Source organism: Pristiophorus japonicus, chromosome 21 (genome assembly GCF_044704955.1).
Source record: "Pristiophorus japonicus isolate sPriJap1 chromosome 21, sPriJap1.hap1, whole genome shotgun sequence".
In the NCBI taxonomy this organism is placed as follows: Eukaryota; Metazoa; Chordata; class Chondrichthyes; family Pristiophoridae; genus Pristiophorus; species Pristiophorus japonicus.
The window spans coordinates 14,324,265-14,339,053 of NC_091997.1; the positions used below are offsets into that span (position 1 = coordinate 14,324,265).

General features: G+C 42.6%; 1 protein-coding gene across 4 annotated transcripts in view; it reads left to right on the forward strand.

The window, feature by feature from the left end:
• Positions 1 to 383: 383 nt before the first annotated feature.
• Positions 384 to 14,789, forward strand: part of g6pc3 (glucose-6-phosphatase catalytic subunit 3) — a 38,728-nt gene continuing 24,322 nt past the window's right edge. The window contains exons 1-2 of one of the 4 annotated variants that reach the window (XM_070864019.1): positions 384 to 718; positions 790 to 894. In XM_070864019.1, coding sequence (XP_070720120.1) covers positions 501 to 718; positions 790 to 894 — 323 coding nt within the window. In that variant the 5' untranslated portion in view covers positions 384 to 500. The remainder of the gene's footprint in view (positions 719 to 789; positions 895 to 14,789) is intronic. The other 3 variants (XM_070864020.1, XM_070864022.1, XM_070864021.1) reach the window with 3 other exon arrangements.

Consider the following 14,789-nt stretch of genomic DNA (forward strand, 5'->3'; position numbering starts at 1 on the left):
CTTGCTGTACCTGCATACTAACTTTTTATGTTTCATGCACAAGGACCCCCAGGTCCCTCTGTACTGCAGCACTTTGCAATTTTTCTCCATTTAAATTATAATTTGCTTTTCTATTATTTCTGCCAAAGTGGATAACCTCACATTTTCCCACGTTACACTCCATCTGCCAAATTTTTGCCCACTCACTCAGCCTGTCTATATCCCTTTGCCAGCACTCCCAGCAGCGTTCAAGGGAAACAAACATGTACATTAAAGAAAAGGTTTTTTTTCCGCCCAGGACTAAATGAGTAAAAGCAGAGAAGTCCTACTACAACTGTGCACAGCGACCTCAGCGTCAATGGGTTGAAACTTCATGTGGTTGAAGATTTTGCTTTGACTGTAATCGCCCGTGTAGAGGAAGAGGTTTGTCCGCGTTGGTTTGCTGTCGGGAGAGACACCCAGAAGCCGGGAATGGCAGTGTAGCGCTGGGAGCAGCGCAGTGCACATATCCTCGGTCTGTGATGGAGCCGCTTTACATGCACGGGCTCCGGCTCGCTGAGGTGTTGCAGCAGACGCTCGGCGCCTGGGAGAATAGCTTGCTGTTTATGAGTTGGATCGGCGACCCCAAAGCCTCCTTCTTTATTTATTTCCCCCTCTCGTACTTTCTCAACAAAAAGATCGGGATATCGGTTTTGTGGATTACCGCACTGACCGAATGGTTAAATTTAACTTTTAAATGGTGAGTCCCTTCTCCCTTTTTTTACTGTTGGCCCAATTTGTCCTCATCGACATCTTTCCCTCTCTCCTCAGGCTGACTCCTTCCTTCTCTCATTCTCCCCTCAACCCACCAGCTCCATTCCCCGCCATCCAGGCACAGCCACCCGGGCGGATGAATCACCGAAGTGGCTTTCATAGGTAACATGGAAATAGTTGGCACTGTAACCTGTTTGCTGTATCATTTATTTTATTAATACGGTAAAACTTTTTTTTTAGCACTGAGGGAATTTGCTGCAACTTTGGAAGTGCTTGTCTTCAGATAAATGTTCAGTCGTGTCCTGTGTCCATTGGTTGGGGTGGATGTTAAAGATGCCACGGCAGTAATGGAAAAGATAAGGAAGTTCGAGCGTCTGAGGTCATTCTCCCTCACCCAACAAATTGATGATTCATTCATGGCTGCTTGTGGGACATTGCTGCTGCAAAATGGCTGCCACCTTTGCCTACACAAGTCATTTTATTTAAACATGTGTAAAGCACTTCATATTTCAATATAAGTACAAGTATGATCAAATATCAATGGGATAATTTTTTTTAAAATTTGAGATGTCCAGTTGAAGGACAAAAGTTGAAAGGAATAGGTGAAGTAGATCAAATAGTAATGGTTCTGACGAAGGGTCGTCGACCCGAAACGTTAACTTTGTTTCTCTCTCCACAGATGCTGCCTGACCCTTTCTCTCCATACCCCTTGATCCTCTTAGCTATAAGGGCCATATCTAACTCCCTCTTGAATATTTCCAATGAACTGGCATCAACAACTCTCTGCGGCAGGGAATTCCATAGGTTAACAACTCTCTGAAGAAGTTTCTCCTCATCTCAGTTCTAAATGGCCTACCTCTTATCCTAAGATTGTGCCCCCTAGTTCTGGACTTCCCCATCATCGGGAACATTCTTCGCACATCTAACCTGCCCAGTCCCGTCAGAATCTTATATGTTTCTATGAGATCCCCTCTCATCCTTCTAAACTCCAGTGAATAAAGGCCCAGTTGATCCAGTGTCTCCTCATATGACAGCCCAGCCATCCCTGGAATCAGTCTGGTGAATCTTCGCTGCACTCCCTCAAGAGCAAGAATGTTCTTCCTCAGATTAGGAGACCAAAACTGAACACAATATATTCCAGTTGAGGCCTCACTAAGGCCCTGTACAACTGCAATAAGACCTCCCTGCTCCTATACTCAAATCCCCTAGCTATGAAGGCCAACATACCATTTGCCTTCTTTACCGCCTGCTGTACCTGCATGCCCACTTTCAGTGACTGATGAACCATGACACCCAGGTCTCGTTGTACCTCCCCTTTTCCTAATTTGCTGCCATTCATGATAATCTGCCTTTGTGTTTTTGCCCCCAAAATGGATAACCTCACATTTATTCACATTATACTGCCTCTGCCATGCATTTACCCACTCACCTAACCTATCCAAGTCACCCTGCAGCCTCTCGGCGTCCTCCTCACAGCTCGCACTGCCACCCAGTTTGGTGTCATCCGCAAACTTGGAGATATTATACTCAATTCCTTCATCTAAATCGTTAATATATATTGTAAAGAGCTGGGGTCCCAGTACTGAGCCCTGCGGTACTCCACTAGTCACTGCCTGCCATTCTGAAAAGGACCCGTTTATCCCGACTCTCTGCTTCCTGTCTGCCAACCAGTTCTCTACCCACATCAATACTTTACCCTCAATACCGTGTGCTTTAATTTTGCATACCAATCTCGTGTGGGACCTTGTCAAAAGCCTTTTGAAAGTCCAAATACACCACATCCACTGGTTCTCCCTTGTCCACTCTACTAGTTACACCCTCAAATAAAATTCCAGCAGATTCGTCAAGCATGATTTCCCTTTCATAAATCCATGCTGACTTGGTCCGATCCTGTCACTGCTTTCCAAATGCGCTGCTATTTCATCCTTAATGATTGATTCCAACATTTTCCCCACTACTGATGTCAGGCTAACTGGTCTATCTAACCTGTATATCACCCAGTCTAGGATGGCCTGCTCTCCAGTTGGTAACTCGACATATTGGTCTAGAAAACCATCCCTAATACACTCCAGGAAATCCTCTTCCGCATTGCTACCAGTTTGGTTTGCCCAATCAATATGTAGATTAAAGTCGCCCATGATAACTGCTGTACCTTTATTGCACACATCCCTTATTTCTTGTTTGATGCTGTCCCCAACCTCACTACTACTGTTTGGTGGTCTGTACACAACTCCCACTAGTGTTTTCTACCCTTTGGAATTCCGCAGCTCCACCCATACCGACTCCACATCATCCAGGCTAATATCCCTCCTTACTATTGCATTAATTTCCTCTTTAACCAGCAACGCCACCCCGCCTCCTTTTACTCTGCCTATCCTTCCTAAATGTTGAATACCGCTGGATGTTGAGTTCCCAGCCTTGGTCACCCTGGAGCCATGTCTCCATGATGCCTATTACATCATATCCATTAACTGCTGTCTGCGCAGTTAATTCGTCCACCTTATTCCAAATACTCCTCGCATTGAGGCACAGAGCCTTCAGGCTTGTCTTTTTAACACACTTTGTCCCTTTAGAATTTTGATGTAATGTGGCCCTTTTTGTTTTTTGCCTTGGGTTTATCTGCCCTCCACTTTTACTATTCTGCTTTCTATCTTTTGCTTCTGCCTCCATTTTATTTCCTTCTGTCTCCCTGCTTAGGTTCCCATCCCCCTGCCATGTTAGTTTAACTCCTCCCCAACAGCACTAGCAAACACTCCCCCTAGGACATTGGTTCCAGTCCTGCCCAGGTGCAGACCGTCCGGTTTGTACTGGTCCCACCTCCCCCAGAACCGGTTCCAATGTTCCAGGAATTTGAATCCCTCCCTTCTGCACCACCCCTCAAGCCACGTATTCATCTGAGCTAGCCTGCGATTCCTACTCTGACTAGCACGTGGCACTGGTAGCAATCCTGAGATTACTACTTTTGAGGTCCGGCATTTTCTGTTTTTATTTCAGGTTCCAGCATCCGCAGTGTTTTACTTTTATAGTAATGGTTCAGTGTTCTTCAAATTGCAAAACTTAAAGCTAAATCCTATCTATCTGTGTTTGTAATTATATGTTTTCTGGTGCAAGATGTTATCCCATTGCAAGTTTGCCAACTCTGGCTGGGTGTGTTCCTGGAGGTTTCATCAAATGACATGCTCCCTCCAACAGCCCTGACTCCACACTGCCCCCATTGGTCACCCGACATGCTCATCCCTGTAACACCCCTCCTTCCCACACCAATTGGAAAGCGAACATTCTTCATTACCCGATTGGATGAAAGTCAGACAGCCTTTTCTTCCCCAACCACGTTTTTATAACTAATAAACAAAAGTGTTGAAATACATTTTTTTAATGCCCATATGATTTTTGTCCTTGAGACAAGAACATAAGAAATAGAAGCAGGAGTAGGCCATTCGGCCTTGCTCCGCCATTCAATGAGATCATGGCTGATCTTCTACCTCACCTGCCTTCCCGCACTAGCCCCATATCCCTTGGTTCCCTTAGTATCCAAAAATCTATCTTTGTCTTGAATATACTCAACGACTGAGCACCCACAGCACTCTGGGGTAGAGAATTCCAAAGGGTCACAACCCTTTGAGTGAAGACATTTCTCCTCATCTCATTCCTAAATGGCCAACCCCTTATTCTGAGACTGCGACCCCTGGTTTTAGATTCCCCAGCCAGGGCAAACATCCAACATCTACCCAGTCAAACCCCTTAAGAATATTGTACTTTTCAATGAGATTATCTCTAATTCTTCTAAACTCTAGGGAATATAGGCCAAGTCCACTCAATCTCTCCTTGTAGAACAATCCCTTGCCCCAATCCCAAGAATCAGTCTGGTGAACCTTTGTTGCACCCCTCTAAGGCAAGTATAAAGTTCCATGGATGAGGTGACCAAAACTGTACATAATACTCCAGGTGTGGTCTCACCAAGGCCCTATATAATTGCAGCAAGACTTCTTTACTCATGTACTCCAATCCTTTTGTAATAAAGGCCAACATATCACTTGTTTTCCTAATTGCATGCTGCACCTGCATGTTAACTTTCTGTGATTCGTGTACAAGGACATCCAAGTCCCTCTGATTACCAATATTTCCAAATCTCTCACCATTTAAAAATATTCTGCTTTTCTATTTCCTACAAAAGTGGATAACTTCACATTTTTCCACATGATATTTCATCTATCATATTCTAGTGCACTTAATCTGTCTAAATCCCTTTGCAGCCTCTTTGTGTCCTGCTCACAACTTACTTTCCCACGAGGTAAGTTCATCAGCAAACTTGGATACATTACTCGGTCCCCTCATCTGTCAGTAATACAGTATAGATTGTGAATAGCTGAGGCACAAGCTCCAATCCTTGCGGCACCCCAGTAGTTACAGCCTGTTAACCCAAAAATGACCCGTTTATTCCTACTCTCTGTTTTCTGTCCGTTAACCAATCCTCAATCCATGCTAATATATTACCCCAATCCTATGAGCCCTCATTTTGTGTAATAACCTCTTGTGTGGCAATTGGTGTCGCAATACACTCCATCCATTGGTTCCCCCTTATCTACGCTGCTAGTTACAACCTCAAAAAACTCAACAGATTTGTCAAACATAATTTCCCTTTCATAAATCCGTGTTGACTCTGCACAATCATATTATAACTTTTTAAGTGTTCTGTTACCATGTCCCTAATAATAGATTCTATCATTTTGCCTACTACTGATGTCAGGCTAACTGGTCTATAGTTCCCTGATTTTTCTCTCCTTTCCTGAATATCGGGGTTACATTTGTTTTAATCAATTCCTGGAGACTCCAGGGCAGTCCTGGAGAGTTGGCAATCCTATAATCCTAAAGTATCCAGGTCTTTGTGGTATTGCAACTTTCCCATTCTCTTTTATGGAACACTGCATTGCTTAAAAAGATACCCAGAAACCCACAACATGACATGGGAGCGTTGGACACTAATGTTCCAGTTCAACATTGATCTAGATGATTAATGGAACTAAAAAGTGTTATATATTGCTCTCCCAATGGACAGATCTTTTACACGTTGCATATTGAGTCCCCCAAGCATTCCTGTATGGATAAAAATAGTACAGTACCAGCGGAGAACTAAACCATATAGACCAGGAGGCTCCCAAGTTTGATTACTTGTCTGTGCAGTGTTGACCAGAATGGCAGTCGGGGAACTATAATTAGTCTCAACAATGCTGGACTCAGAAAAGACAAACCATTGGCAAAGATTCCAGTTGATAATTGCTGTCGAATAAATCCTGCTTGTGATCTTATCCGACCATAAATCACTTACAGAAGTAGAAAGAGAAAATTGGAAGGTGGAGAATAGCAAATTAAAAAAAGATCTTGAAAGTGCTTCCGCATTTATACAATAAAAAATGTTATGATTATAAGATCATATTAAGTATATTTACAGACACAAATATATATTTAATTTATTTTTGTTCCCAATTTTCTTACATTTCTTCTGACCTGAAGCTGTTAATTATTTGCTGGGTATAGATCCACAGGCACTGGCTATCCTTTATTCGTTTCTCAGTTGACCATTATTCACGTGAACCTTGATGATGGTGACCTGTCCTCACCCAACATCCACCTGTAACAGGTTTCACTCGATAGTGATCGGAAATATCATGGCTGATTTTCCCCTCCTGAGTTCAAGCACATTAAAGCCAATTGTAGTACTCTGTTGCCATGGTTGAGATGAGTTAACCCAGTACACAAGAACATAATTAGGTACAGCAGTAGGCCATATGGCCTGCTCCGCCACATTATAAGATCATGGTTGACTTTCGACCACAACTCCACTTTTCTGCCCGATCCTCATATCCTTTGATTCCCCTAGAGTCCACAAATCATATCTGTCCCATCTTTGAATACACTCAATGATTCAGCAGCCACAGCCCTTTCGGGTAGAGAATTGCAAAGATTCACAACCCACTGAGTGAGGAAATTCCTCCTCATCTAAGTCTTAAATGGCCGACCCCTTATGCTGAGACAATGCCCCCCTAGTTCTAGACTCTCCAGCCAGGGAAACAATCACTCAGCATCTATCCTATCAATCCCCCTCAGAATCTTATATGTTTAAATGAAATCACCTCTTATTCTTCTAAACAGACTGGAGATTAAATCCAGGACCTTCCTGATATGCAGGGAGCAGCCACTGGTAAATCAGATGATCCATTATTTTATAAGAATGGGTGTATTAACTTAAAAGGATAGAAAAATGGTTGTGTACCAATATGGTAAAAATACCAAGTCAAAGCTCGGGCTTTTGAAACAAGCTGCAACTTTCAAGTAAATGTTATTGAAAGACACAAGATAATTTTATATTTAAGTTTAATCACATTACTGTGAAATATCTAATTTGTTATGTCTTGTGTTACAAACCTTACTTTAAGCCTGTAGTTGATTGACTGAGGAGAAGAAAATTGCAAAAGAAAATTCAAAACAAATTGCTTTCTATGATTTCACCTTCTTTCCAAGAAAGTTGCAATTGACTGAATTAAAATGAATAAATTCAAACCACAATTAATAAAGTAGCATATCAACCAATCCACTCGAAGAAATCTGTAAAAAGCTTACATAATTTAATTAATAGTGAATTTGAATTAGGCAAATTCCTTTATGTGGAAATTAACTATGTGCTAGAAGTATCATTTTAGGGATAGATGATGTGGATGAAGCAGTATTATCAGACATGTATTGTGAAATTAATTGAAGAAATGCATCTTGTAACAATTATTAAAAATATTCTTCTGAGCAGAGTTCTCAAATTTAATCAATTTAATGGATAATCATTAACTATGTAAAAAAAAGTTAACACACTGACCTGTGTCACAATAAATTTAAATTGAAGTGGAATTTCTAACGTCATTTTTAAAAAAGAAAGTCTTGCCTTTCACGATCACCGTACGTCCCAAATTGCTTTACAACCAATGAAGTACCTTTGGAGTGTAGTCACTGTTGTAATGTAGGGAACTGTAGCAACCAATTTGCGCACAGCAAGACCCCACAAACAGCAATGAGATAATGACCAGATAATCTGTTTTAGTGATGTTGGATGAGAGATAAATATTAGCCAGGACATCGGGGAAAACTCCCCTTCTCTTCTTCGAAATACATCTACCCGAGAGGGCAGACAGGCCTCAGTTTAACGTCTTATCCAAAAGACTGTGCAGCACTCCTTCAGTACTGCACTGGAGTGTCAGACTAGATTTTGTGCTCAAATCTCTGGAGTGGGACTTGAACCCACAACCTTCTGACTCGGAGGTGAGAGTGCTACCGTTGAGCCAAGACTGGCGCCATAAATGACCTACAAGGGTGTCACTGGGTTGCCGAGTATCAGAAGGAAAACAAATTTACAGGTGCCCCCTGCTGGCAGGTGTGAGTAGCCTCTCAGCCTCTGCTTGGGTTACACTAACAGGAATTTTAACTTGCATTTGAATTCACTTTGTTCCCATCTGCAAACTTGGATTATACAACTCTCTATTCCTTCATCCAGTCATTAATAAATATGGTGAAAAGTTGCAGTCTCGGAACAGATCCCTGGGAACACCACATGGCACGTCCTGCCAATCAGGATATATACCCTTTGTCCCCACTCTGTCTCCTACCTTCCAACTAATTACCAATCCGGCAGAAACGGAATGGCAGTACCTCAAAAATGGTGGGGAATGACATGCCATCTTGACCCACTGTGGCTGTGGCAGTTTTTCTCCCGGCCTACTATTGGGCGGCCGGAGCAGGATTGCTCCTCCAGGTCTCAAAGATACGGCATGTCTTGCTTCACCCCCTCCCAGGACCCAGCAGCACCTGCTGCCAGCATCTCGGCTAGCAGACATTCCTGTGGCCCAAAATCAGCAACCTGTTTCAGGACTGCTCACCAAATGGATTAAAATTAGGCCCAGGCCTCAAAATGACGGTCCTCTTCACCGCTGGCTGGCAGGCTCCATTGGCCGGTACTCAAAGGTCATAATGTAGCCCATTGATTGTTATTTGTGGCTGGTGGCAATGGTGGATACAGTCCTTTGGGACCATGCAGAAAAGGGGCTAAGGACATTTTGGTCTTTTTTTCAATAACAGTATAGTTCCAGTGTCGGTTATGAGTATGTTGCACAGGATGGATCCAACAGTTCTCCATGGTTCAGAAATCTTCGGCATGGAAGAGAAGGACAAAGAGCCCGGAGTTGTGGCAAAAAGTGAAAGTTGCTGCAGGAATGGAGCTCCAACCTACACTGGCCTGTCACTAAGTAACAGAAATACTACATACTCTTGGTTTGACGACTCTTGGGGCTGAACATTTGACTGACGAAGAAAAGTAACAATTTAATTCGATCTAAAGAAAGACTTGCATTTATATAGCGCCTTTCACGACCACTGGATGTTTCAAAGTGCTTTACAGCCAATGAAGTACTTTTGGAGTGTAGTCACTGTTGTAATGTGGGAAATGCAGCAGCCAATTTGCACTCAGCTCCCACAAACAGCAATGTGATAATGACCAGATAATCTTTTTTTTTTAATGTTGATTGAGGGATAAATATTGGCCAGGACACCGGGGATGACTCCCCCGCTCTTCTCCGAAATAGTGCCATGGAATCTTTTACGTCCACCTGAGAGAGCAGATAGGACCTCGGTTTAACGTCTCAGCTGAAAGACGGCACCTCCGACAGTGTCAGCCTAGATTTATGTGCTCAAGTCCCTGAAGTGGGATTTGAACTCTCAACCTTCTGACTCAGAAGCCAGTTTTAAAAATGTTAAAAAATATATATTAAGAACATTTACAACATAGTGATCATTCCATTGTATCATACAAATCCATTCCGCTCTTCTGCACAGCCGTTCCTCCAATACATATCAAAACCTGAAGTTTAATTTGTCTCCTGTAACATATAATAATCTATTGTACTTTACAAATTGATCATAAAATACTATCTTTAAATTCTTTTCTGAATAAAACATCCACAGAGCCTTATAATGATCTTTTAGTTTATATTTAAAATACTCTTAGGTTTATTCTCCTCCCCTTTAAAAAACAGAGCATTCCTTTTTTGCATAATCACAAGTCTAGCCAAACTGAACATTACATTAATTGCCGCTCCGCTAGTCTTGGGCAGACTCTCCTGCAATCCTCATCTCAAAATTGAGTCCCACGGGATTTCCATTCTTGCTCTTCAGTCCTCACCCAGCAAGAAAACGTCACACAACTGCCGAACATAGTACTTAAAATCCTTTAACTGCAGACACAACACCAGCAAAAGGGACAGAGTCTCATCCCACGTCCCACACACTGGGCAAGTTGCCACCTCTACTCACCCAATCTTACATAAGATTATCATGGTAAAAATCTGGTTATGAGCCTATTTGAAATCCAGTTCAATCCACTCTGGACATTTAAAATTGGTCCACACTCCTTTCCAAATACTGTTGAAGTCCAGCTGTGGGTTTATATTCTGCCAAAACTCTTAAATCTCCATTCTCTAAATATCCTATAGAAATCTCGAGTGTTACATTTGTCAACTTGGACCAACTCCTCCCCTTTCTCCAGCAGAAAGTTAGGAGAAGCGGGATGCATTATACCTCCTTTGGAGATTTGTGTATTTATTTCTTCCATCCAATCCTATGGCATTGCCCTCACAATCTTCTCATACATGACCTTAATTGCTTTTTTCTCTACCTCCTGATCCTCCTCCCAAACCATGTCCCTCACTACCGCTTCCGGCAACCAACCTGGAATTACCTCAAATAATACATCTTTCACATATATAATACCAGATTTTATAAAAAGCTTGATTAAATAATACCTCTCCTTCAATGTTGATCCATCTGTTCAAAAATAAAGGCTGTTCTAAAAATTCCTCAGCACCTTTGGGCATAAACTTCACACTTTAAAAAAAATTGGGCCCAAGTGTCTACAACCCCGTTATAAAACCTACAGAGAGGTTTAATCAATTTCAAAAACATATTGTTGTATTCCATATAAAATATTTCCTGTCCTCCTATCCCACTTAATTTAAAAAAATGCTGGAAACTCTTCCAAAAACTTGTATTTGATTTTTGAAGCAATCTCTTCATCCATTTAATTCTAAAGGATTTTTTCTTCAAATCAATATCTGGGAAATTGAGTCCTCACTGATTGCTCTGTCCAATTGCATTGTAAACAACCAAGGCTGGCTTCCCAACCCGTAAAAACTTTACACAAGCCTCTCGGATAGACTTTTCCGCCCATCCTCCACCGTCAATAAGTACCATAGTTTAGATAGCAGGAGAGCTGCCACCACTGTCGCTCTTCCTTGCACTTTCAACCACTTTCTTTCCCATCTTCACAAAATTTTCAGAACCTTCGGTTCCCAATTTAGTTGATCCACTTCATCCCTATCCTTCTAGGACACCATATGCACCCCCAGAACTTCTAAAACCTTCACCACCTTAAAAGGGCTTTCCTCCAACCATTCCCACCTACTCCTTCCCATAACCAGGCATTGGGATTTACTGTAATTTACTCTGGCTCCTGAAGCTCTACAATAATCCTTCACTACTCCCATAGCTTTCCTCACTGACTCCCCATCTCGCAACGTTAAGGTCGTATCGTCTGCACATTGGTGTATCACCGACACCTGCCCGGAACTGGGAACCGCAATCCTGACTATGCCTTGTTCTTTTCACATGTAACGTAATGGTTCTGCTACCAATGTGTGCAACAATGGGGACAGGGGACAACCTTGTCTCACTGATCTCTTTATTGGAAAATACTTGGATAAAAAAACCATTACATTTAACACAGTTAAATGTGTTTGAATAAAAAAATCCTTATCCACTCAATGATATTTTCCCCAAAACTCATGAGACTCTCTCAAAGGCTTTCTCTTGATCCATCTTTAACACATAACCTTCCCTCCCACTCTCTTCCATGAGTTCTATCGCATTTCTGATTGAGACCAGAGTCAGCGATATCCCGGCCTTTGACTCCATAGGACTGAGAGGGCAAAACTATCTGCGGCATCACCTCCTTCATATGATTTGCCATAACCTTCGCCAAGATCTTATAATCCACATTTAATAATGTGATGGGCCTCCAATTCTTCAGACCCCCTCTATCCTCTTTATTTTTATAAGCTAAGCTTATGATACCTCTCCTCATAAATGGGGCCAGGTTTCCCTCAGTTTTAATCTCCTTAAAAACCTCTAAGACCAATGGACTTAAAATCTCTAAAAATTCTTTCTAAAATTCTGCACTTAGTCCATCGGACCCTGGGGTTCCCGCCACCGACGCCCCCCCCCCACATTCCACTTATTGCTACTTTTATTTCTGCTAATCTTATTTCTTTGTCACACATACTTCTCTCATCCTCCTTTAAACCCTCTTCAATAAAAGCACTAACCTTCTCCATTGCCAATTTAGAAATGTCTTCTTTTGTATATAACTCTTGACAAAAGCTACTAGTCGCCTCCATAATCTCCCCACTTTCATTAATGATCTTTTCCCCATCCTCCAACTCTTCAATTAATGCTAACCTTTGTAGCAACTTCTCTTGCTCTAGAAAATGCATCTTTCTCCCTCCAATGCATCTTTATCCTTTGCGTGGAGAATGGCCCCCTTGCATTTTTCAGCTTGCAATAATTCCCACTCTTCCTTTAAAATCTTCCACTTAGTCTCTGCTCCTTTATTCCCTCCGTCAACTGCTTTACAGATATCTGTAAACCTTCTGTTTATATTCTCTTCTTGATGCCGGTTAGCTGTTGATCTTTCTTTCTCATAACGTACCGAAAAAAACTTTTAACTCATATTTGAAATTGTTCCACCAAACTCTTTTTTTTCTTTCAAGAATAAAGTTTCCTTCCAAGCATTCTTTATTATATTTAAAATCCCTTCTTTAAAAGCAATTTCTTTCAGGTACTGATTGTTTAAAATCCACACCCCTGGACCGATTTTAACTCTGCTGTTCCTAATTTTAAGAACCAAAGCCGAGTGGTCATTAAAAAATATTTTTTTATAATAAATCTCCATCACCTCAGAACTTAACCCTTCCCGCATTAACACAAAATCTATTCAGCTCTGTTTCAAAACATCACTCATACAACCTCTGCTGGAGAACTCCCTTTTTATGGGGTTCTGATCCCTCCATAAAAGTCTCTCAAATTTAAATTTGCCATAATTTTTACAATCATCTCTCTGGAGTTATCATCCTTAAAGGTCATCTGGGCTGAAATATCCATCCGAGATAAAAATACATTAAAATCCCCCACTATACAAGAGTTTTCCGCCTCTGCCATTTCTGTGAATAACTACCGAAAAAACTCATGATGCTTGCAATGGTCATTCGGCACATAGATATTGAAGAGATCACAATTCAATTCATCCATTTGTACCTTTAGCTGTAAAAATCTTCCCTCGGTGTCCTTGTCCACCAATGCAACGTTCTCTTTTATGGACAAACTCTCAAACAGCCACCCCTCTACGGTTATTATTTACGCAACTTGCAAACACTTCTCCCTTCCAAATCTTCCAAACTCTTTCTAGGATATCCTCATCCCAAAAGGTTTCTTGCAGACACAACAGGCCTTTAAAACACTGCAACAACTGCTGCAATTTCTTCTCCCCCCTCAGTCCGTTCACATTAATCGAGACCAATGTAATCATTGCTCCTAATAAAAGAAGTGTGCCTGATAATCCCCCCATCATCATTTAATCCCTGGCCCTTCCCTCCTCTCAGGCTCCGTCCCAACCTTTTGGGCAGCTGTTGCTTTCTCCTGCAGCCTCCGGCTTTTTCACTTCCTGTTTGAACTTTCCCTGCGGTTTCAGCCTCTTCCTTACATTAAATTTAGGCTGCGGAACTGCCCCATCTCCCTCCTTCTGCCCTTCACTAACCTTTCCCTTTCCACATGATGCCCCCTCCCGCCCACACCCTAATTCCATGTCTCCATCCCCCTCTGACTCCTCACTCTCGAGCTCTTCTGTAATTTCCCATCCCTGTTCCACGTCAGATACAGAATCTCCCCGAGAGAGTCCTCCTGCTAACCTGGTTTCTCCAACATTGCCACTCCCATTGGCTTCACCTCCACCGCTGACCCTTGCTCCCCGTTGCTTCTCTCTCTGGGACAATGGTGCATCTCCACCCATCTTGCTCCCTTTTGCCGTCTTTGTCTCCCCGCTCTCGTCCTGCTGCCTCTTCAAAGCTCCTGCTTCTTGCACCCTTTGCTGGTCTTAACCCCTCCTGCTCCCCAAGATGTACAACTCCCCGTCTCTCTTTGGAGTACTTACACTTACCCCGCACCTCACACCTGCCTCTGCTTCCTCCACGGACACCTGAAGGTGAGCCATATTATGGCTTGACTCTGTCCCTGATGTCCTCCGCTGACTTTGTCCTTTTCCACCATACTTGGTGTGTTTTCCACCACCTCCTCTTGCACTCTTTCCTCATTCCATTCGCCGGCTGTGTCCTCCACCTGCTCCGCTCTTCTGGCCACTGCACTCACATCTCCTGCTCCTTCTCCCATCTCCTCATCACTCAAAGAGCTTCCTTCTGCCTCGCACTCACAGCGGTTTGGGTCTTTGCGACAAACCGCACAGCTCTCTGCCTTGCAGTTCCGAGCGATGTGTCCAGACTTGCCACAGTTATAACAGTACAGGTCTGGACAGCATCTTATTAAATGGTCGTGTCCAAGACAGTAATAGCAAACCTTCACCTGGTTATCACGCAGAACCCGGAAGTACTGCACTCCCTCCATTGTCTCGAATTTCATGCTGTAGGGTAATAACTTCACCCCCTCTAGGAACCACACTTTTACATAACGGGTTCCATCGGCTACCTGGGTTCCAGGATAGTATCTCCTCTTTATTACTAAGCAAAGTTTAGCGTACCATGACTCCAACTTTTTTATCAACACATCGTCCTCAACATAAACCGGCAGGTTTAAGAATGAAACTACCACCTCTTTGGAATGCAGCAAAGATACATCCAAGTACCTTTCACCAACCTTCAGGCTCAGTAAAAGTTTTTCCACCTCCTCTCGGCCACTGACCG